This window comes from Lagopus muta, chromosome 8, assembly GCF_023343835.1.
Source record: "Lagopus muta isolate bLagMut1 chromosome 8, bLagMut1 primary, whole genome shotgun sequence".
NCBI classification, from domain to species: Eukaryota; Metazoa; Chordata; class Aves; order Galliformes; family Phasianidae; genus Lagopus; species Lagopus muta.
In genome coordinates, this window is record NC_064440.1 from 11,610,640 (window position 1) to 11,633,819 (window position 23,180).

Sequence of the window (23,180 nt, forward strand, 5' to 3'; positions counted from 1 at the left end):
AGAACATCACCATGCTGATTTCAGTATGAACAGCAAGGAATAAATGAGGATAACACATGCAGAGAAAATTGGAGGCTGATCTCAAAGCCTTGTTGGAGATGCAGAAATCTAAAACAAGGGCTAGCCACAAGCTGCCTGTACATCTCTTACGCAAGTCAAGTGCCTTGTTCCACTCTATGGCACTTGTCCTCCAAAGAGTGAATCAATGGTCCCAGAAAACTGATGTTAGGGCCACCAATCAAGTATTTCTGCACTCAGCAGCCAAGCTGGACTTGAATACACCAAGTACAGGTTGCTCAGTGTCCTGGGAGGCATGAAATTATCACAGATTCTTCCCTCTTAAGAGCATAAGGACAGATACTAACCTATGCCAGAGAGGAAATGGGTAAAAGATGAGTATGACCTCAGGCTTGTCTCTAAGGTCTAAAATCTGAAATAAAAGCCCATTCCGTTTAAGTCTACTATCAATGAGAGACCTCAATGGAAAACAAAAAAACCCAAGTCAAACACTTAATCAAGCTGCCATCTGGTGCTATAATGCTATCAAATAAATGTGTAGGTTTACACAGAGGGAAGCTGAATAGCGCAAGGTGGGGATTTTTTAGTGCATTTTTTGTTAATTTTGTTTTTAACCAACATAATGCTAGTGCAGATATTAAGTGCTGGACACTTTGTACAGAACTGCTCAGGCTACAGCCAGGAAGAGAACGGCCTGTATGTTTTGTTTTTTTTATTTATTAAGTTGTTGGATGCCAATATAGATATATTTTAATCAACTATTTCTACAAACTTAGAAACTTATGGTACCCCTCACACTACGCCCTCACTAGGCAGTCTTATCTTCTAATACTGTTTCCTATTTTGAAGGTGGGCAGGGTGAGGCAAAAGTCTCTGCTGGTTACCTCCCTTTCCTCCCCCATAACAAACTCTGAGGAAAAAAAAAAAAAAAAAACCACACAAAAAAACCACGGCCCATAAAGAACTTAGCCATAAAGCCAACTGGAATGTCTAGAATTCATCATGATGAATCTGTACCCTTTCTATCACGATTGTCCCTAATTTTATACCCTAATTGATTTATGCAGCCATGTGTAACCACCAAAAAGAGCAGCTGCCCAAGTGTATGAGAATGTCTTAGATCCAAGTCCCATGACACAGAGCTGTGGCAGGAGACACATGTGATAGTCAGTCTTCAGGCCCTGTTTCTACTGGGCAGATGCTAAAGGCTAAGCTTATGCTTGTTGGAAAACAACCTCCTTCCACACTCCCACTTCAGGTCAGATTTTTCTTGGATAAAAATGTTCAGTGAAAGATGCCTGAAAGGCTGCTTCAGTCAATACCAACGTGTACAGTTGCTGATACTAAAAGAATAGAATATGAGGCATACAAGAGAAAAATAAAGGTAATTAATTTTAAAGGGTTGGATTATGGACTAAAGAGATATACATGAGAGAATGGATTTAATTTATAACAGGATCTTTTTATTTATTTATTTTTTAAAGCAGCACTAGCATTTAACAAACAGTTACAGAAGTACATTATGTGATGGTCAACTGAGAGCAGGTATCTCTGATGCAGATAACATCATGAGACATACTTGCAAGGGAATATTTGTGAAGTAGATGTCCATTAGTGACCAACTGTGACATGTAAATGAGCAAATGTTGGCAAGATTAAGGCATATTTAAAAAAAAAAAAAATACTGAATTAAGGCTGTTCTTTAACACCTTGCAGGTCATGGGGGCCATCCGTACTCAAAAAATTACATCTGACAAACCCTTAAAAGTACAACTAAGATCTCAACTAGACTGAATTTATGGCCTTCAGGGTAAGTTGTGTAACCCTCCATGTTCCACCACTGATGACAATCTCTTGTTTTTCCTGTCCTCGTACACCAATTTTACATATGTTAAGACAACAGTCATTCTGAATGTTTTCATGGTAAGACTGTTGAGGTAGAAGCCTGCTGCAAGTCAGCTTAGATTTGGTTCAGTGCACTTGGGTAACTAAGGCACAAAATACTTGCTTACTTCATGCACAACCTAATTATTATATAAAGCCAAACAAAATTTTTAGCATTTTGACAGCAAGACTGCCCTTAGAGCTCTCATCTGTCTTATGCAGCACAGACAGAAAAGTCACAGTTTTAGGTAAAAACACAGCTTCTTCCTCACCTGCAGAATCAAATGGGTGGTTGCGTTTTTTTTGCTCTGCTGTTGGCTTTTTTTTTTTTTAATTGAAAAATTAATTTAAAAAAAACAAAACAATTTTTCTTCAGAGAACTGAAAAACCCAGGTTACAGAAGCTCTTTAGACTGCTACTCATATTTAAGTGATATAGGTAACTAGATATGAGAACATCACACCTGAAAGATGGGAGTTGAGAGATACTACAATTCTTCCCTGTCAGTGGATGAGCTCTGATTAAATGCTCGTTCTAGTTATAGCCCTTCTTCAGTTGCCCTCTTACCAGTATTTCCCAGGACATAAGCTATCTACCAGGGATGCTTACCCCAAATGTCATTTTCAGCATGGTATAACCATGCACAGACATAGCCTAAAGCTCCATGCTGTGGAGTTCACAGTTGGCAGAGCTGTGGGGTAGTCGTTTTTGAAACACAGCCAGCTACAGCAATCACCCGTGTGAACAGCAGAGCAGACACTATACTAATGGGAAAGTCTAGAGTTTCTCAGCAAAACAACACAGCAGCTCAGCATTACCTATGAGAAGAAAGCATAGATTTAACTAGAAGTTATATGCTATTTTCTTCCCTGCAGCACTGTTGAAGCACATGGCGTGCTCCCTAAAGCCTGTTTAGGTCAACTCTACCAGAGGAGGTCACCACAGTGGCTCACAGCCTGTCCACACAACCCTAACAAATCCTCCTTGCTAAATGCAAAGGATTGAAATAGGTGCCCTTTGGTCATTCTGAAGACTGACAAGATAGATGGAAGCAGCCTGGAAACCACCACTCAACACAATCTAGTGGTTTTCACACTCCTTCAAGAAACAGCTCTATGCAGAACTGGAACCAACGCAGACAGAAGTAGAAGCTTTTCTGGAGATCAGCTGCAGACCACATGCTACTGTTCACAGGACAGCTTGTAATAAAATCCCTGGCAGACTGCAGCACAGGAGGAACACAGAAGTACAACATGCTGTGGAAGATACTGAGGTCTACCTGTTCTCATGTTTAGCAAGAAAGGGGACCACAAGAGTGGCTTGCTCACCATCAAGGATTGCCCATTGCCCGTCTATTTCTGTGTGCTTCAGGTAGGAATCTTCAATGGTTGGGTCATAGTCTGGCACAAAAATCTTCTGGAAGAACTGAATGGTGAGAGCACTCTTCCCCACGCCGCCATCTCCAACCACCACCAGCTTGTATGTGGGGAGGTTTTCGCTGGGAACAGCGCTGGTAGCCATGTTTCCACTGTGCTAAACCTGCTGGAGAAAGAGACCATCTCTGATTACTTGTTAGTGAAAAATGAGAGCAATGTGCACGAGGCAACTCTGACCACATGCCTGAGAAGTGAAGAAGAGCTCCACGGCTGGGAACCAGGGGTTCTCCCCTCCATGCTAGCACTCACAGTCTTTCTGGCCCACATCAAAAGCGTGTGCCCTCCCAACAGCTCCCTCACATCCCAGGCCCATCACTTCCATGGGCAGACAGCACCAAGCTGCAGTTCATTTACACAGGTCCCAGTCTATAATGCTAGCTAATCGTCACCAAACACATCCTGCTGGCAGACAAGAACACACTTAACTGCTTTCCTCTCTCTCAGCCTCAAGTCTGAGAAATGAAAACCAAGAAACACGCACAGAGGGCAGCAAGCCAGGAGCTACAGGTGTTTTTTGTTTTGCTCTTTTGGAAAAAAAAAAAAAAAAAAAAAAAAAAAAAAAAAAAACCTGCCCTGGCAGGAAGGCTGGTTTTGTGGCTGTGACACAGCCATGAGAATCAAGAGATGAGGTTCCCCTTGTGTGTGGCCTGTCCCCCAAGATGACAGCTGAAGAATTGATCTTTTTTAAGAGACAAAACAAAGTCACTGGGTGCAACTGGGCAGCAGCATATGTGAGTGCAAAGAGGCTGTGTTGGAGGGAATGCTTCAGACTGTCATAAACTATCAGCATCCTGACTGGTATCCACATTAAGCTACCAAGAGCTTGTTGGGGGTTCTCAGTAACCGTAGGGATTTTTCTCAACTAAGAGCACTTCCTAGCTTTGTTGGCTGGCAATGCTAATAATGGCAGGGGGTTGGAACTAGACGATCTTGAAAATTCCCTCCAACCTCAGCCATTTTATGATTATGGCCCTCCAAGTTTAGTCTTCGCTTTCTCTAGTTCTGTCCCAAAGTACTATTTCAGTTTATTGCAGATTATTGAACCATAAAGGCAGTTCTCACTTGCAGTGCTTGGGAGTCCTGAGTTCCTTATTATATAGCAAAGATCCTACCCTTCAACAAAGAGCTTTTCACAGCTCTGCTAACCAGCTTCTCCCCCCCACTACACACCCATGCATTCAGGCAAACACATGAAAGGAAGCAAAATAAAATCAGATGTGAATATTCAAATTTGAGTTTGTTTTACTTACGGGAAAAAGATTCTCAGGCCAAAGCAGCCTGTAGAATCTAAGATGTAATAAAAAATGTATCCCCTGAAATATTTGGTATCAGCAAGTGACCCCAAAGTGTGCTGTGAGAATGCTGTTCAAGTCACAGCAATGCTCAAAGACAACATAAAGATAATGCAAATGATTCACCATACTGTGTACACGCATTTTTGCCTGCAAACAGACATAAGAACAAGGTTTATTTATTTGTTTTTTAAATGACAGAGTCTTCTCTCCTCCTTTCTGCCCAACGCTACCTTACGTATGATAAAGTACAGCTTGTGTCAGAGGTTCTGAAAATACAGAATAACTTGCCATATGCATAAGCTCTATGTTGGTACAAGTTGAGCGCCTTGACCTCTAACTAAGGCTACGTAACAGACCTCTTCTGGGGCCAAATGCACAGGAACCATCCTAAATTTTCCTCTAAAAACAAAGCCCTGTTGAAAAGAAAAGGGGTTACCACAGAGGTGAGATCGCTGGGGCTGGTGGGAACTGCCAAGACTTCTTGTTGTTCAGTTGACACAAGCCAACGTTTTCAGAGTAAGGAGAAACACAACCAAGCCAGCTTGTGTCTAAACTGTCCAGAAAAATTGTTGAAAACAGCATTTCCACCTTTAGCAACAGCAGATATATGGAGAGAAGGTGATGAAACACAGCTCTGTTCTCTCTCACCCACTCTGATTTCAACTCCTCAGTACAATCCTGAGGGAAAGTTTCTTACCTCTGTTTTACTAAGCGATTTTTCTCATGTTTATGAGATCTCACTATCAACAGGCAGCATGCTTGGTTTGCAGGAACCTACCAATTTCAAGCATCTCTCTCATGCTGGCTTACAAGATCAAGCTTTATTTCAGCATTATCATGCTAGAGTCAGAAGATCCTTAGAGGCTCCTTAGAACTAAGACTGTATAAAAGCTGTCCTCAATCACTTCCCAACACATTTGACAACAATTTTTTTTGATTTGCCTGTGGCCGCAGCTTCACCCTTGCTTTATTTACACTGGAGTGCCCAGGAGTCAGCCACCCCGTGCGTCTCCAATGTGCCGTATGAAAGACCGATTGTTGCTCACAATGCAGAGGACAGGACACAGATGTGAAAATCACACTTGGTTTGTGCACAGTTTTGACCTCCTCACAAAACCGCAAGCTACTGCTCAGCAGCATTTAGTACCAGCCCCTTTAACTCCCTCCTGAGAAGCCTTGAGCTTATCTTGCATGGAACACTTCCCAAAGTACTAACATAATATTTAGCCCATTGTACAAACTGACTGTCCAACATGTAAGGGGTCAAATCAGTGTTTACTTGCAGTTACTTCATTATACCGTATGTTTAAGTTCCAGACTGAGCAACATATAGCCTGCAGAGAACCAACCAAAATATAACTGGGAAAATAAAATTAATTAAAAAAAAAAAAAAAAAAAAAAAATCAATCAGGCACTGTAAGCTAGTTTGTTGAGTACAAAAACTGCATTTAGGTGATGTCAGCATGAATGGACAAAACCTTCTATCCTAGTGTCAAGATTCAGCACATGAACGTTTCTGCATGGGTGTTTCTACTGTGTCAGCATTCACCAGCAGCAGTGGGGCCCCAGCATTCTGCCCAGTTGTGCCATCCTCAGCACACTGCTGAAGGTCCCCTGAGGCAATGACAGCCAAACTGCCCAAATCACTGGAGTATTTCCTAAGGAGTGTCCTTGTGCACTCTAGACATGAATGCGTGTTCTGGGTTCAAAGCCAGACAGTCACGTGTTTCGACAGACACCAGAAGTGTTCACGAAAAAGTTCCCATCTCAGAAGAGAAAGCAGCGCTCTGAAACCTACCAGCACATAATGCAAACCTCCAAAATCCAAGTACTTCCATATCTCTACACCTCCACCTGCCTTGACAATCAAAGCAAGAAGACAGATCGCGCCTTGATGAGATTATAATCTCAACCATCTAATAAATCAACTCTTGAAAACAACATATGTCACCTCCTGGAAAGCATTAACCACTTACAAAGGTGTGCAGAGCTTCATGCTGGCTGGTTACATCGCCACGGGCAAGTGCACAAGAGTCAGGCTGATTTTCATATGTTTTTGGCAGGAGTACTGACACAGCCTTTCTCAGAAGGGAGCAAGGAGGAATGTATTTGCTGTAGATTTGATTGAGAAAAACAAAACAGACATTTTTTATCTATTGTCTGAATACAAAGCAGCATGTGGTAATACACTAATAAGCTGTGATGATAATCATCTTACAATTTATACAGCTGTTTATTTTGAAGCAGCCAAGAGAGCGATGCATACAGACTCTGGCAGAGCTCTGGTTAAGTCACTGGTTGGAGGCAGATCTATGCAGCCCCTCTCCACACATGCTGGTAAGATCTGTGTTCTGACAGCACAAACCCCTAACGCTGAGACAGAGACATGGCCACTTTTAGGAGAGACAGCAAGGAGGAGGAGAAACAGTGGCCCATCAGTGCCACTGAGGTTGAACACTCCTCAGCAAGAAGGATTTCAAGTACAGAGGCAGAGTGAATGGAGTAAAACCCCATTTACCTGTCTGGACATGGGTGGAGTGGAAGGGGCTGAGAGATACATGAAGCTGATAATGGAGAAATTCAGCGTAGCTAATGCAACCAATGGGTCACAACACCATGGATGTGCTGCACATCACCATGGGGAAACTTGCCCTGAGTATAAATGAGGTAGATAGCAGCTTGTGTAAGCCATTATAACTCATGCTGATTGGAGCAGAGGTGGGGCTCTGTGCCACAACAGCGAGACCTGCCCCAGATATGTGACAATTAATGTATGAGCGCTCCTGCCCTGGCTCCAGCTCCACTCTCCCAGAGGCAGAGCTCCCAGGGCAAAGCCATCATCTCAGGTAAAGAGCTCAGAATCAAGCTCTGGATTCACAGCTGAGGTTATAGCAATTAAAGGCATCAGCTCCCTGACAGAAAAGCCCAGCATGACAGTGATTTATGGTCTCCATGGCAACACATGACAAATTGCTTAATTCTGTTATGAAACCTCAAGCTGCAGTGGGGTCTGTGTGGGAGCGACCAGCTCCCTTTTCCTCACTACGGCTCTTCAAAAATGACAACTGTAGGGAGCTGCTAGAGCAATAGGCCAAGATTAGCTTATGCATACATATTTATGTTGATCAGCCTATCCTCAAGCAAATTTGCCATTGCTGGTTTGCTTTGGTCTGTGGATTGCTTTTCACAAGTCTTGCCAGAGCTCTGCATACCTGAGGACACCAGCCCTACCTGAGGCCAAGGAAGCCACCAATGCTGCCAACTACTCCTACAGTTGCCATTAATAACTCTTCCGTAGCCACAGCCTACTTGCTCACACCCTTTTACCCAGTCACTTCACAAGCATTAGTGACTCCCTGTGATGCCTCTAGGGCTGAAACTCTGCAAGATCTGAACACTTCCCTCTCTGTTTCTCTTGCAGGCTGCTGGCTGCAGCCACACTGCTACCATGACACACCCAGAGATGTTAGCCAGGTACCAAAATAGTTTGGCTTTGCACCTTGGAGGCAATCGCTTGGACTGGAAGCTACTGAAAATCCTTGAAACATGGGATGTGCAATTTTCGCAGGGAGCTGTCTCCCTAGAGCCATGCTGAGTGAACTCTAGTAATTTCTCCCTCAAGTTGGCATGACTGCCTTCCAAACCTTTCAGAGCCAAAGGACCTGCAGGTATACAAATAACCACTGACAGCTGTTACTTAATAAAGATGATTAACTCTTAGCCAGGCTTCCTTCAGTCCGTCAGTGTTCCTGCTTGGTTGATGCCTCCAAAAGGATACACTGAGCAAAAGCTTGACCACATGAAAGTGGGAAATCAATGCAGAAGAGACCAATTGTGTGGGAAGACAGTCTGACACCATTTAGTATTAAGCTGTTCAAAACCCAAGTTTCAAGTCCTGGAGGTTTTCTAAGAAGGATCTTGCCAGGTGAGAGTGCTCTCAACTCCCTCAGCATCCAGGATGCCTGATGAAGAGCAGAACCTGGCAAGACCTGTACAGGGAATTACAGGCATTTCCTTTTGGAACAGCAATCAAAGCATTATCAGATTGCTATTAAAGAAGAGGAGAAAGAATAGTCATAAACCTACTGTTGTTTGAAAATAAAATCCTCTGCTTTGCCACTGGTTGAATTTTGATTTGTGGGATGTAGCTGCAGACTTGAAAGAGGCCTCTTAAAATTTCCTCCGGTGTAAAAAGATGCATCCCAAAGGCTGTGCTCCCTGAACTCCTCGCTGATGTTCCATGCCAACCAAATCTTTTCTCTCTTTCAACCCAAGATCACATCACCTCCCCCACTGCACAGATGCTGCTCAGATTTACTGTAAGAGAAAGAAAACTCACCAGGGGAGTAATGAAGCACTTGAGATTCACACAAAAGGCAGCTAAAGGCAGTAGCTTCCTGATGAATACATCGTGGTTATTTTAGGAAACATGGAATTATAGCCTGAACAAATAATAATGTAAAAAGCCACATCATTGGAAATGGCTTGGGTTGTAGGCAGCCCCCTCTGCTTTTCTCCCTCACACTGTCCTGTAAATTCCCAGGCAGTAGCAAGGAGCTCTTGGAGCAGCATTGAGCCGTAACAGCTCTCTCTTGCTGAAACTGGGCTTGGGGATTCACTCATCTTTATTTTTAAGCATGTGCCTGTTGTTGTTCTGGTCTTTACCTAAATGCAGCACGGCACACATCAGTCATACTGACAAAAGTCACCAAGACAAACCACAGCTCTTCCTCCATATCCCCAGCAACGCTGTACATCTTCAGCATGTTTCTTGTGGTAATTTAGTCTCCTTTTTGAAAGATTTAACAAGATTTATCACCCTGATGAGTCTACGGTCAGATGAAGAGGTTAAGTCTATGTAAAAACAAATAAAAACCCCACCCCCACTTAAGTCTAGAGTTGTAGCACCACAGCTATCAGTTTTGTAGGAGAATTCATACAGGTTAAGAGAAAGCCATTCCTGCATCTCCAAGACCTACATTAACACAATATGGTTTCCAGTCTACAGGTGTCCACCTGCTGTTGTTCCAGCCCTTTTGCCAATACGTTAAATGAGAGCATCTCCTGACAAACTACATGGCTCAGCTGCTTTTGCTTCCACTGCTTCCTTGTGCATTCAGATCCAACATCCCTTTCCTTACACATTTAATTCCAAAGCTCCTGGGAGGCACTGTGGAATGACAGATTCCTCTCCAACTCTTGAAAATTCTTTGCTAGTGAGGCCAGTAACGCCTCTCATGTTATCATGGAAACGGTGAAGCTAACCTAAACATACTGTAGCAAAAGAAATCAGATAGCCAAGATGTTCCCCTGCCCTGCCCAGCCAGAGATAACAAGAACAAATTTGCAGTGGAGGAAGCAGCCTCGAATTCCAATAGCTGCCCTTCCTGCTAGCACAATCCCTGGAAATGGGCAACTTCCCTCTTACACATCCCAGTCTGCTGACACACCAATAAAAAGACCCCAAATTCACTACCCAGGGTGGTTTTGCTACTCTTCTGTACTGTGCAGCAAGGTTTCCATAGCAAAAGCAGCACGGCACTGCTAAGTTTCTATACTGCCTGTACATGGCTTGCAGCAAACAAGGTGATGCAACTGGGTAGGAATCCTGAGCAGCACCAAAAACTGCCAGCATGCCAGCATCCTTGCTGCTCCAAACTGCACTCCCCATTGTGGTTCTGCATCCCCAACAAAACAAGGGCTGCTTGACCCTCAACAGGCCATGCACCAAGCACTGACCAGCTCCACCACAGCCTGCTGTGCTGTGACCTTCTGGGCATCACACTGGGCGTAGGGCAGGCATGACAACCAATGCAGACTTCCTGGCACCTACAGTTGCTTCAAAGATGGTTTATGGAGTCCATCTTATTCCAGTCACCTTTCTGCAAATCAGTCAATGCATTTGGCTCCAACTTTGTGTCCAGTCAGGCTCTATTGGGTATTTAATGCTTTTTTACATCTCTCTTGCTACTACCAGATGTCTTCTGGGATGTAAATGGCTTTTTAAAGACTCCCTTCCCTCCTGGCAAACACACTCTGTGTCTCTTTAGATAGCTCTAAGACTGTAAAGGTCCCTGGTTAACAGTATTTCCATGTGGGGATCCCAGGCTGACGCTGCCAATCTTCTGGGGATAGACAGGGGAAAATGAGAAGAGCAGTGGTCTCATTTACCCAAAGCTGCACCTTTCCATGAATCTGCCTAGGGCATGTAGCACTTTGATCTCCGGCATCCAAGCCCTGGAACCTCTTAGCCCTTTCTTGTGCAGAAATCACCTCCCTCTTTGTATCCCTTTCATACTCTGAGTGGCAAAGACGCACTCAGTGCTCAGACACTAAGGGATACTAAGCAACCAGAAGGCATCTGCCCAAACCACCCTTAAACAACACAGTTTAGCTATGCCTGACTCAAGTCCTCCTTCCTGCTGAGCACATTTGCCTTGCCAGTGCCTGAGAAGCATCCTGTGAGGATGCAGGGCACACACGAAGCCTGTTCCATCTACCCTCAGTCTGAAGCCTCTGCCTCAAGCTTTAAGTCAATTTCCCGCTGTGTGGGAGGGTATATATGTACATTCATTAACACTTCCATTATGCCCTGCGGTTTGGCAGGTGGCGCTGCATTATGGATTTAAACAGTGCCAGCAAGCAAGTCTACAGCACTTCACTGGATTAGTGTCTTATGGAAAATTGTGCCTCCAGAGTGCTCTGCGCTCTCTTGAAGTACCTCGGATGAGCAGTGCTCCAACCGCTTCTCTCTCTGTGCAATCACATCAGAAACCCACTTGCAACTTAAACATAATCCCACTCAAAAATCAATTATTTTTTGGATGAACAAAAATTAAACCAGAACAATCAAGCAAAACAAAAAACCAAGAGCAGAATCTCTCCGGAGCTAAAGGAAAGGGGAGAGGCACACCCTCAGTTGTCATCACCACAAAGCATCTTTCACTCGCAAACAATAACATCTTTTGCTTCCACACTGTAGCTGTTTCTAGCAGACACATGGGGGAAACATGCCATGCCACACACAGCCAGACCCATGTCAGGAGTCAGCCTTGAGGGTACTCAGCCCTGCCAGAAGATGCCGTCTGTTCAGTCACTGGGCTGGAAGCAACACATTTCAAGAAACTGCAGAACAGACCTCCCATGGAACCACTGTCCCAGACAGATGAGGAGATATACAGAGCTGCGTTCCCTCCACAGGGACCCAGAGAGCAAATGCACCATTAGGTATTAGCACCAGAGAGCCTCTGATGGGAGGAGAAGATGAAACATCAGTTAAATAGTGACAGCACCATGTTTCTCATCATTTCCTGGGGCTGGACACATTTTTTTCTTAAACTGTGAATGCTTCTATGTGCAGCCATGCATACTGTGAAATTTCACAGCAACTAGCAGGAGCCATTTTTCCTTCTATCCACCATACAGCTGAGGTACATCTGCAAAATCACAACAGTCAAGATACTGATATTCACAGAAATCCTGGGATGCAGCACTGTGCTGCTCTGACTTCACAGTAAAGTCCCACATAGCCACCTCTATGTCTGCAGAGTGCCACTATTTTTTATTTTTTTTATTAAACACCAAGGCAAGGGAATGCCAGTCTTAGCCTTGGCAGCTCAGTATGTCATGTTTTTAAACGTCAGGCTCACAGACAGAACAAGATTGGGATTTGTCCCTTCTAGGGCTTCAGGATTCTCCCTAATGGTCATTCACTCCATACAGGGGTCCTTCTCATATGCTTTGGTACATTCAAGGAGACTGGAGAAAAAAAAAAAAAAAAATAAATCAACACAGGGCAAAACCAAAACTTGAACAGAAAGATAACTGAAGATATCCTTACATTTTATCTTAACCCTGTGAGCTATAACATAACACAAGATGGGTTGCCCTGTTGGTATCTTGGTGTTTTTGCATATAAAATTCTCTCTGTTAAAAGCAGAGAAGCCTAGATAGAGACAGCATGGACTGCAGCCACTTGGAAGAAAAAAAAAAAAAAAAGCCCCAAAGCATTTAAGGGCTGGTAAGGGACACGATTACTTTCATCCTGCCACAGCATGTTTCAGTTTAACCACTGCATCTCTCAGCATTTTTGGTTCATACTCTTTACCACACCAGCTTGGTACACACCCAGTCTTAGGAAGGGGAAATTATATTTTGGGTCATCAGTTCCACCCACTGTGTCCCCCCCCCTGCCCACACTGCACAAAGCTTCTGAAGTGCATCGGTCAGCCTGGGGTCACAGGGCTTGGGGAGCACTGTCTAAAGCAGCAGACCTCCACCCACTGCTGGGGCTCAGGAGCCCTCTGCCACGTTGGTTCATCCTTGCCCCTTCCCACCTCTCAAGCTACACCCTTCCACCTCTTCACCAGCCTTCCCAAGCCCACACCAACTCCCAACATTGCCACTTTCCCCTCCCAGTCCAGAAACAGATGAGGCAATCTGACCTCTGAGCCAGAGAGCTGCTCCCAGTGTTTTGCGCAGCAGAAGGATTTATTCTGACACAGCACAAATCCAAACACATGCTTCCATACAGCCTACACCCGAAAATGTGATTTTTCTCCTTTGCTTTGACAACTTAACGCTTATTCCCATACTCTTGTGAGGCTGCTATGTAAACAACAGGGAGTGACTTGCTGTGCTCGGGGGGCCTTAGAAAAAGAATTGTATTTCTCAGCTCTTCTGGACCCAATAAGTCACCCTCCTGAGGTTCAAAGAGTTTCTGAAGTCTGTAATTGAAAAATCCAAGGAAAAAAAAAAAATGGGTTGCTGGAGATCTTTACTAACACAGAAGTAGATTGAAACTGTTATCTAACAATTCAAATCCCAGATGCTTAATTAGACAGACTTGCTATACTGTAAAAAAGATAAAATACACATCCCCTGAGCACATCTCACTGATTAATGGCAGAGACTTTGCACATTTCACATGCATTCAGTCAAAGCCAAACTTCTGATAATGATCTTAACATTCAATTGGTAAATTTCACAACAAAATGCTCCTGCAGAGCAGAGGTGCTGCAGCACCATACCAGCATCTGTGCCACGTGGAGCACAAAGGAAACTATTCAAGGCAGAGCCCTTCACCAGAGCCTCCAGGATCTTCTCAGGCCATACCAAGCTCCTGAAACAAAAATGGTCCGTTCAGCTCCTCGTGCCTGCACTTATACCTGATAGCAGACTAAATTTAAGAGCATCCAGAGCACGTGAAAGAAACAAGCCTCTCCCAGCATTCTGCCCCTGCACTACAAAGTAATTTGTGAAGGGAGAACGGCAAGTACCATCCAAATCTACCTCATAACTGTGGCTCTGGAGAACCTTAATCTCAAACTACAATTCCTCACCAGCTACCAACAGGCTCTCTTCAGGTGAAAGTGAAGCAGTGTGCACAGGATGGGCTCAGGTGATACCTGTTATGTTTTCCAAGGGTGATTAGATCAGATACAGATATGTGGTTACAGAGGTACCTAACTGTGAGAGCTAAAAATCTCTGTAGTGAAGTTGCTCTGCTGTTGCACAAAAGCAATTTTCTACAGCTTGGGGTTTTCCCAGAGCACTGGGGCATATCTTCCTCACCTCGATGTACACTGTGAACTTGTTTCCACCAAAAGCCAGCAGTCATCAAACCAGCCTCCAGCCTCCAGCTTTGCGGCAACTACTCCTGAGCCAAAGGGATTCCTGTGATGATTTCCCCTCCCTGGTCAGTCACAGGTTCTTAATGACTCTTCCTGGGATTGAGCACTTGCTACTGAAACACTTTCCCCAGCAGTCATACTTTATAAGTAGATGCTCCCCACCTAGCAAATCTTATACTTACACTGGTAGCATTAGTACATCCATACCAAGCATGACACAAGACATCAATTGTATGTTTTCTGAAGATCACAATCTTTACTGAATTACCAGCTGCCTATGAAGACCACTTGCGAATTATCAGGATATGTTAAGTAAAGATGACAGAGCAATAAGAGTGCCTAAGATTAAATTCCATCTGGATTTTTTCCCCCCGTTACCTCTATAGAGTCTTTCTGTGCAACAACAACCAACTGCTAAAGGAGCTTTGATCACAGACTCACAACTTGTAATCAAAAAGTCCCTAAATACTTTTAGCATCTGTGTGTGCCTAGAGACAGTGGCAGTGGGTGCTTTGGTTGTCCTTGAAGTGGGAAGGACAATTAAAAAAAAAAATAAAAATGGATAGGGTTCCCACTGCATCAGTGTCCATTAACATTCTTTTAAGTTGGCTTGGATGGGCCTTTATTCAGCTTATCAGCTTATACTGCTTATCAGATTCACCACTGCTTCCAGCAATGCAAGTAACAGTTGCCTATTCAAAAGCTTTAACTCTTCTTAGAGTACTGCAAAAAACTTAAACATTTGGAAACTGATATGACAGATTTTTGAAAAGTGAAGCAAAAAGCCTCCAAAATTGGAAGATTTCACTTTAATGGTTATTTGCTACTAGCTACTAGTTAGTGTGGCCTGAGACACACGGGGACATGCCACCGCTAACTGCCACTGTGACTTTCCATTAGAGGAGCAGCTCAGCAGCTCCAGCCCCAGCTCTGCAACTCACATTCAAGAGCAGGGAAGCTGACAGCATTGAGCACTTCCAGGATGCTAGGAGAGTACTTCACTGTAACCAGGACCAGGTACACAAAAGGGGCCCAGAACAAAGCACTGCATGGCTTACATTGGCTTCAGCTTGCTCCATAAATCCTCTAGATGCTTCACAAAACTGTTAGGTAACTCCTGTTGCCTTCAGCCTCACAAGAGCATTAGCATAGCTCCCCGTGACTCATTTTTTTCTTCTTTTTAAATATAGCAACCTATAAATGTAGATACATTCTGAGAAATAAAACTCATTGTTACTGTTCACCATGCAACTCCCCCAAAATAGAATTCCTGCTGCCAACTTTACAAGTTTCTTTTCCCCAAACAAAACACTTTGGTGCCGCTTGCAAGGTCAAGTCAGAAAGAAGGCGGCCAGAGAGCCCAAGGACGTGGCACAGTGGCAGAAGCTCTGGAGCCAGTGACTGGGCAGAAGGCTCTGTGACCAATCCAGCCACTTATATCAGCTCTATCTTAAAGGGGACATCAGCAGAGCTGGCTCTGCGCCCAGGAAAAGCAGGTGTTTGCCCAGAGGAATAGAGCTTCAACAGCTTTGATGTGCCAGCATCAGGGAAGCCACGTTTGCTAAAGAAGCAGTGGTAGCATATCTAGCTAGAGGATATTCCACACCTTTCCTCAGACTTACATCAGCATCCATCTGTCTTGTCCCTCCTTCACCAGGCTTGGCATTTCCTCCTTGGAAGAGCCCAATCTCACCTTGTCCAGGTGAGGAAATACACTAACATACCTTAGAAGCATTGAGGAAGAATCTAATGGGTAGAGTGTGGAGTGGAGCTTGATGGTTTTCACCAGTATTGAGCAACAGACTCAGCACCCTCCTGCCTGTCCTGATGCAGTCCCCCCTGCACAATCGTGTGCAGTGTCTTGCTTTATTGAACACCTCAGTTCCCCATCTGTAGGAGCAAGATAAGTAGTAGGTGTCCATCCCATAGGTATGTTGCAAAATAAATATGCTTTACATTATTAGCGTTCCAGGAATACTTTAAAGAAACTGCACCACAAATACTAAGAGTAATCTATCACTGCTAAAAAAGAAACATAATTTGCTTTCAATCTTAAAGTCTTAACTATGCAAACACATATGCCAGAGTACAGAAGACTATTTTCTTAGTTTATCTGTTTCTTCTGATAACTGTGTTTGGCCTGGTGACTCAAACTGCTCTGATCACATGCTGTTTGAACTCAGTGCCCCAAACAGTGCCTGAAGAAACACATGGATTGGTCTGTCTACAGCGTTGGCCAAGGCATCTGCCATCCTCCTCACTGTCCTAACAGCAGAAAATATATATGTGCATATCCATCCTGCTGTCAGGTGAGGGAAGAATAGACATTTTCACAACTTGGATTTCTCTAGTAAGATTGATTACCCATGAGAATCTGCTTTCCCACAGTGTTTTTCTAATCTTTCTTCAACCTCCTCAGTTAATATCTGAAATCAGTAGAGTGGAAGAGCTGCCATACCTGTCCCAGAAATTGACATTTTAAAAACATGATAATAGAAGTCCTTTCTTAAAACTTTCAGGAATACGTGTAGCTTAAAAAGCTGACTCCTATTTAAAATAATGACTAAGCCTCTCAGGAATCAACTCCCAAAGTCACACAGGTAGTTCTGAATGTGTTACCCTTTTACAGTAATTACGCCATCACAGTTCCAGTCAAAAACTGATGAGTGTTACTAATATATGCCGATGAGTGAGCTTCTAAGTGAAAGACCTTGCTTTATTTACACTCCAGTAAATCACAATGCAAACCAAGACTTACTTTCACATACAAAAGCAACAGATTTGACCCTAGGACACACTTAGCAAGGTTAACCAATACCCAGGGAGCAGGTTTATGGGAAACTGGCTGCGAGCTGATGCAGTTCTACCTTTTTTTTTTTTTTTTTTTGCTGTAGACTATGAAAACTTGGAGTAAATGCTTGGTTTTCAGTACCTTAACACCAGTCACTGCACCAACCACCAAACCTAATGACAGCCAGATGCACAGTCACAGGTATTTAGCTGCAAGAATTTCTGATCTTACTCCATCAGTACAAAGGCAGTCTGTGACAGAGAAAACACTGGGAGACAGGTTTAGGTTTCCCATCTCTTATGCTAGCTCTGTCCAATGAACTGCTCCCTCTGATGAAGTCTGTGCACCTGCTACTGCATTAACTACCACTTGTTTCTGAAGCAGTAAAGCTGGCAAGAGGGTCAGCAGTAAGTAGTACAGCAAACTACTTACAAAGATAAATACTGCTAACTTCCCTCAAACCTGCCCCCACCTCTTTCCTCAGTCATTATTCCAGCAGATATATTTTTGTAAATTATTTCATCATCTAAGAGCAGGTGGCCAGTTTGTCATATCTCTATGCAAGATTTCCATATGTATTACTCCGCCACCAGCATTTTCTCATGCATACATGCATGGATCAGCAATTGCTCCACTACATTTTCAAACAGAGAATAAGAGTCATAAATCTCAAAAAAAAAAAAAAAAAGTACGCCAAGAAATTCAGCATCCTAAGCTACAGCTGTTCATTCCTCCCCTCTATTCAGAAAGAAAGCCACTTGTTCCTTACTGCAGATGTTACGAAGTTGATGGACTTGCTCTGGATGTACATTAGATACCAGCATTCAGGATCTGACCCACTGCACCGTTCGACATTCGTGCCCATGCAGAAAAATCCAGTGACATTCAAGTAGAACAAGCAGTCTGCACTCTCCTCCCACTGACTATCTTCTGTCGAGTCCCTTCTGTAGCAACAACAGGAGAAGCAGCAACTCCAGCAAAGAGTGGGCTAATGTTCCTCCCATCTGCCAGTCCCACGCTCATTCTGTTTTCACTTGGACCAAATCCTCCCAACTTCTTCTGCTTTACATTTCATTAAATCTGGATGCCACAGACACCAAGAATAATATTGTTGATCTTTGAAAGGTCACTTTCAAGGCACATTTCCATATCTTAAGACTACTTCTCTTCCTAAGCCCTGTCTACGGGACTAGCTTGAAAGTCTAAAAATGAATTCCATATTTTCCATATTAGACCTGTTCCCTCAGCCCTGATCTACTTATTGAGGACAGCAGAAGCTTATGCAAATACCATTCTTGTGGATTCACGTTAGTATTCCCCACCTCCAGAATCTGATGTTCCCTCTGCACAAAGAAGCTGCACACTATCACACTGAGGCAAAATTTCTTCCTCCTTCAGCCTATGCAGGTAAAAGATGTAAAGGAAGGCATGGAAGCTACATATTTAGAAGATGAGGATAACTCCCACAAGCAGGGGGAATGCACTGCAGGGGTTGTGAAACCTGAGCACAGCAGGAGCAAGAAGCCACCAGGAGTGACAGCACCACAGGAGCAGCACAAAGCAAATAACTAAACCAGGCAAAGACAAATTAAGAGTGGTCCAGCTGAGGTCAGCATCCTAAACCCTTCAAGGATAGATTAACTCAGTTGAACAAACTGCCCAACCTGTATGCAACAGGTCAGCAGGGAGACCTGGCTTTACACACAGGTGACATACATAGAGACTCTTGGCTTGAATCCACAGGGAGTAATTTTACACCCAAAGATAGCAAAAAAAAAAAAAAAAAAAAAAAAAGGCAGAAACAAGCAAGGCCAAACAGCCATCCTCAAGGAGCCCTCCAAAATTATTAATCAAACAGAGGAGAGTTTCTGCTCCAATGATCCCAGCAATGAAACATCACCTGCCAGCCACAAACAGCACACAATATGAGTGGCAGGCCACACAGGTCTCGAGCACAGATACAGCCAAAGAGGAGCACTGATGAATCACAGCATGATGTCAACAGTGAGAATGGTTCATCACTTGTCCTACATCCACCTCTTACAGTGCCCTCACTTACCACTTTGCCAGGGACAACACCAGCTCAGAAACAGGGCTTGTCTTCTTCCTCCCAGTCCTGAAATGCAAGTGGATCTCTCCCAGTATCAAGGTGTGGAGAAAAGGAAACAAGTTCTGCCTACCTGCCTGAAAATCTGTTTTATCCCTTCAATTCTGTCAGTTTCAGTCTTAGTTTACGGGGAAAAAAAAAAAAACTCCAAAATGAAATAAGCAAGCAAAATATCACCCAATCCACACACAAGCCCCACGAAGAAGGCCAGCTTTGTTTCTGCAATTCTTAGTTCCTCTACAAAGAATCTTAAGCGGGTAAAAACACCCACCAAAACTTCAGTAAATTGAAACTGTCTTTCACGTTAGTTCTTAACACAGATGCTGGGCCAGCTCTGTTCCTCTTGCAGCTGCTCTGACTTGGGAACCACACTAGCGGGGTGTTTGGCCCTCTGCAATTTGCACTGAGCTCTGTATCAAGTGGGATATTTCCTAGGATGGAGAATCAAAATAACAGCAAGTCAAACAAACTGATGCAAAACAATGGCATGAAGTGCACCCACAACTTTTAAAGAGATGCTGCCAGGATTAAATGTGAAGAACAAACTCCTGTTTCTGTCAGGAAATCCAAAGCCATAGGTATACTTCCTAAAGTTCCCATTTACTTCCTTGCCACACCCTTGTCATCTATTTTACCTTCTCTTAAACTAATAGAATCCCATTTTTACAACGGCCCTAACAGACTTAGAGAAACAGAGAAGCACTTTTCATAAAGAAAATTGATGACAGCTAGTCCATGCAAATTTCAGCCTTCAAGATTTGTCCCTCTTGTGAAGCTAAATGCATAATTTCATTGCAGAAATACAGAAAGATACACCCAGGTATGGAGCACACCAACCTGGTGCATCAGTACTAACCAAAGCATGAACGACAATTTCCAGATGACAGATATTTCCAGACAACAGCATTCTTTCAAGCCTGCCACCAAAATCCCAGGTTGAGTTGACTCATAAGACAACCAAGGTTTTGAGGGCTTAGACTTTCACACGTTCACAACACTGAGCAACTAAAGCAGAGCGATGCCCGCTGGTGCATGTGGAGGTGCTGCAGTTACCTGTGCTGGGACAGCCACACTCAGGGCTCAGGTCTCCACTGTGAGCTGTGCTCCTCTACCCAAGAGGAGCCTCTACCCTGCGCCGATATGACATCCCAGTATGTTGCACAAAGTCATCGATCTGTAGAGGGTCCCTGGAACAGACCGGGATGCCGCGAGTGGTCCATAACGAGCACAATGCTACCCTGCTCCTCACCTGCCAGAGCCCCTCTGCCCGGTTGTCAAGGCTCTCCGAGCACTGTTTCCAGAGTTTTTGAGCCGTTGGGAACAAAAAAACAAGTTGTGAGTTTGCTTTCTAATCCCCAACAATCCCACGCACATGAGCTGAAAACGCCCAGTCCTGTCTCAAAGTAAAGAAAAAGACCAAAAAAAGAAAAACTGCCTCCTCCTCGTTGTAAGGAGAGATAGCATCTGCGTCTTGCTTCGAGAAGCCCAGCAAACGCTCGAGCAAACCAATCTGGAAGCTTTCACAAAGTCCTCGGAGGTCCAAAAGATAAGAGCTGAGGCAGCGCGCAGATCGGCAGGAGAGAAGGGAGGAAAGTAAAAGATCGCCGCGCGTCTGAAACCGCGGGGAGGGAAGGAGGGAGGACGGCCACAAACGCAGCGATCCCTCGCCCGACAAAGCCCTGCGTGACACAGGGTAACTCGGGAGAACGCCCTCCTCACCGCGCACTGCAGAGGGAGAGACGCGGAACCCCCTCCCGCCCCTTTATTCGCGTTACCATGAAGCAAGAAACCCCCGAGAAGCCGACAACCCGCACAAAGCAGCCCTACCGTGGGGCAGCCTGCAGTCCCGAGCCGAGCAGCGCGGAGCTTCCTCCGTGGCCCTTTCTTCCCGACGCCGTCTCGGCCGAGCAGGGCCCGGCGGGGCGGCTCATGCCCGAGCGACGCTCCGCATCGCAGCGCTGCGGGGAGAGGGACGGAGCGAAGTTGGCCGCGGCTCCCACCCCTCCGAGGGCACCTCTGCGCGCTCGCGCTGCCACGCTCGCGATTCTCCACAAAGCCCCCGGCGCCGCCCCGCGCGCCCCCCAGCTCCGCGTCCCCCGGCAGCTGGACGGAGCCCCGCCGCCCTCCCTCCGCTCACCGGGACCGCCGCCGCCGCGGGCCGCGCCCTCAGAGCCCGCCCATGCCCGGCGAGAGGCGCCCGCCGCCGGGCAGCGCCGGCCGGCCCCCGCCCGCCGGCCATCCCTTATAGCGCCGCGCCGCTGCTATAAATAGAGCCGCCCCGCCGCCGGGGGCCGGGCCGGGCGCTGCGGGCAGCGGGGAGGCCCGGCGTCACCTGCGGGGGGTGGGAGATGGGTTACGCTCCGGGCTCGTTTGCCTGTAGACCGGAGCGCGCGGCCCCAGAGCCCCGGCGTGGCAGTGGGCCCGGCGTTAAGGTGGAGCGCGGCCGAGGAGCGGCGGAGGCACCTTAAGGCGCCCGAGGGCTGTCACGGGGACCGGCGCTCCCCCGGGAGCTGCGCGTGTCCCTGCAATGGACGGCAGCGAACGGCTGGCTCCCGTAGGGCACTGTGAGCATCAATTCTGCTGCACGCACACGTATTTGTATATATATACATCTGTGCTGAATACGAGGAAGCCATGTACCTCTCATTGTGATAACACAATTTGTTATGTACCAGTCCCAGTTGAGACTTTAGGGAAAGCACAGGTGCTGCATGCTGTCCTCCTCTCTTCTTTGTGCCCGTGGCTCTGGAGGTGAAACCCGTGCAGTGTGTAGTGCTTCGCACCACCCCTCACCTGCAGCTTCCTCTGCAGCCCTGCACCTTCCTTTGGCTGAAGGCAGCCCAGAGCCCTGCATTTGCACAAGCCCTGCAACATTTGCACAAGCCCTGCAACATTTGCACAAGCCCTGCTATTGGCATACACACTGTTGTACAGAGGATGTGGGCAACAGCTGCCTGAGAATAACTCGTGAGCGAGGGCAGTCATAGAATCACAGATTCCTTAGGGTTGGAAGGGACCTCTGAGAACCATCTAGTCCAGCTCCCCTGCAATGAACAGGGACAGCCAGCCTGGAGCTGCCTCTGTGCTGCCACAGGGCTCAGTGGAGCACCAGGGCTCCTTACTAGGCTGTGTTCAGACCTTTTGGTCATGCCACCCAGCTCTAGCAAGTGGGCCTGGGCCTTTCTTGAGCCCTTGGAGGTACGGAGCCTGAGCTCTCCAAGATTGGGTGAGTCCCTCTTATCTCACTGAAGGAGGGCCCAGCCTCATACCAAATGGTGTATTATGAACTGCCACGAACGCATTCCGCAAGCAAGCTGCCCCTCTTTGCCTGTAAATTCTTCACTAATCTTGCTCCATCTGAAGACATAAAAAAATGAGCCCAGAATAACCCCCCTAGGCTTTTCTGACTAAACCATGGGGCTAAGACACTTTGTTGATGTGAATCAACAGCTTGGATGTTAGGATGGGGGTTTGTCAACAGCAGTCTTAGGTTTGCATGTGAATTCAGTGCAAAACTGCACTCTTGTTAGCTGCAAATTTTCTTTCCTGGACAAAAATCCTCTCAGTTTCCTGAAGACAGACTTTTGTTGGACTTGTTAAGCATGCAGTGCAGCAATGGAGGTTCCCAGCTCTGAGCAAACCTTGTCCCTAAATGCTGGGACACTGCAGGCTTGGCACCAGTAGGCCAGAGGCTTTGGGTTTACATCTTTAAATCTGAGCATCCAAATTTCTATTTGGGCATCTTAAACAGATCTCTGCTCAGAGCTGGTAAATTTCTGCTCACATGCAGGTACCTCTATTCCCAAACAAGGAGCAGACCAACATTTGGACACCCAAATCCTAAAATTTTACTGTGTTTCATATCAGTGTTAACAACACTCAAGAGAAAATGCCTATGGCCTCACTCCTCGCTATCCCTCCATTCTCTAGAGTCCTCCTGCCCATACTGAAATTTTGTAAGAAGGAAAGCCAGAAATCCCCATTTCATCTTTCAATTCCAGCCAGAATCTGGAACAA

The 23,180-nt window shown here is 45.5% G+C and overlaps 1 protein-coding gene across 9 annotated transcripts in view; it reads right to left on the minus strand.

Annotated features, from left to right (window-relative positions):
- MRAS (muscle RAS oncogene homolog) overlaps nucleotides 1-21,387 on the minus strand; it is a 34,669-nt gene extending 13,282 nt beyond the window's left edge. The window contains exons 1-3 of one of the 9 annotated variants that reach the window (XM_048953775.1): nucleotides 21,301-21,387; nucleotides 20,991-21,121; nucleotides 3,231-3,444 (exon numbers count right to left, since the gene is read on the minus strand). In XM_048953775.1, coding sequence (XP_048809732.1) covers nucleotides 3,231-3,423 — 193 coding nt within the window. In that variant the 5' untranslated portion in view covers nucleotides 3,424-3,444; nucleotides 20,991-21,121; nucleotides 21,301-21,387. Of the gene's footprint in view, nucleotides 1-3,230; nucleotides 3,445-17,825; nucleotides 17,999-19,115; nucleotides 19,269-20,216; nucleotides 20,388-20,412; nucleotides 20,904-20,990; nucleotides 21,256-21,300 lie in introns of those variants that run through there. The other 8 variants (XM_048953776.1, XM_048953782.1, XM_048953777.1 and 5 more) reach the window with 8 other exon arrangements.
- Between the last annotated feature and the right edge of the window lie 1,793 nt (nucleotides 21,388-23,180).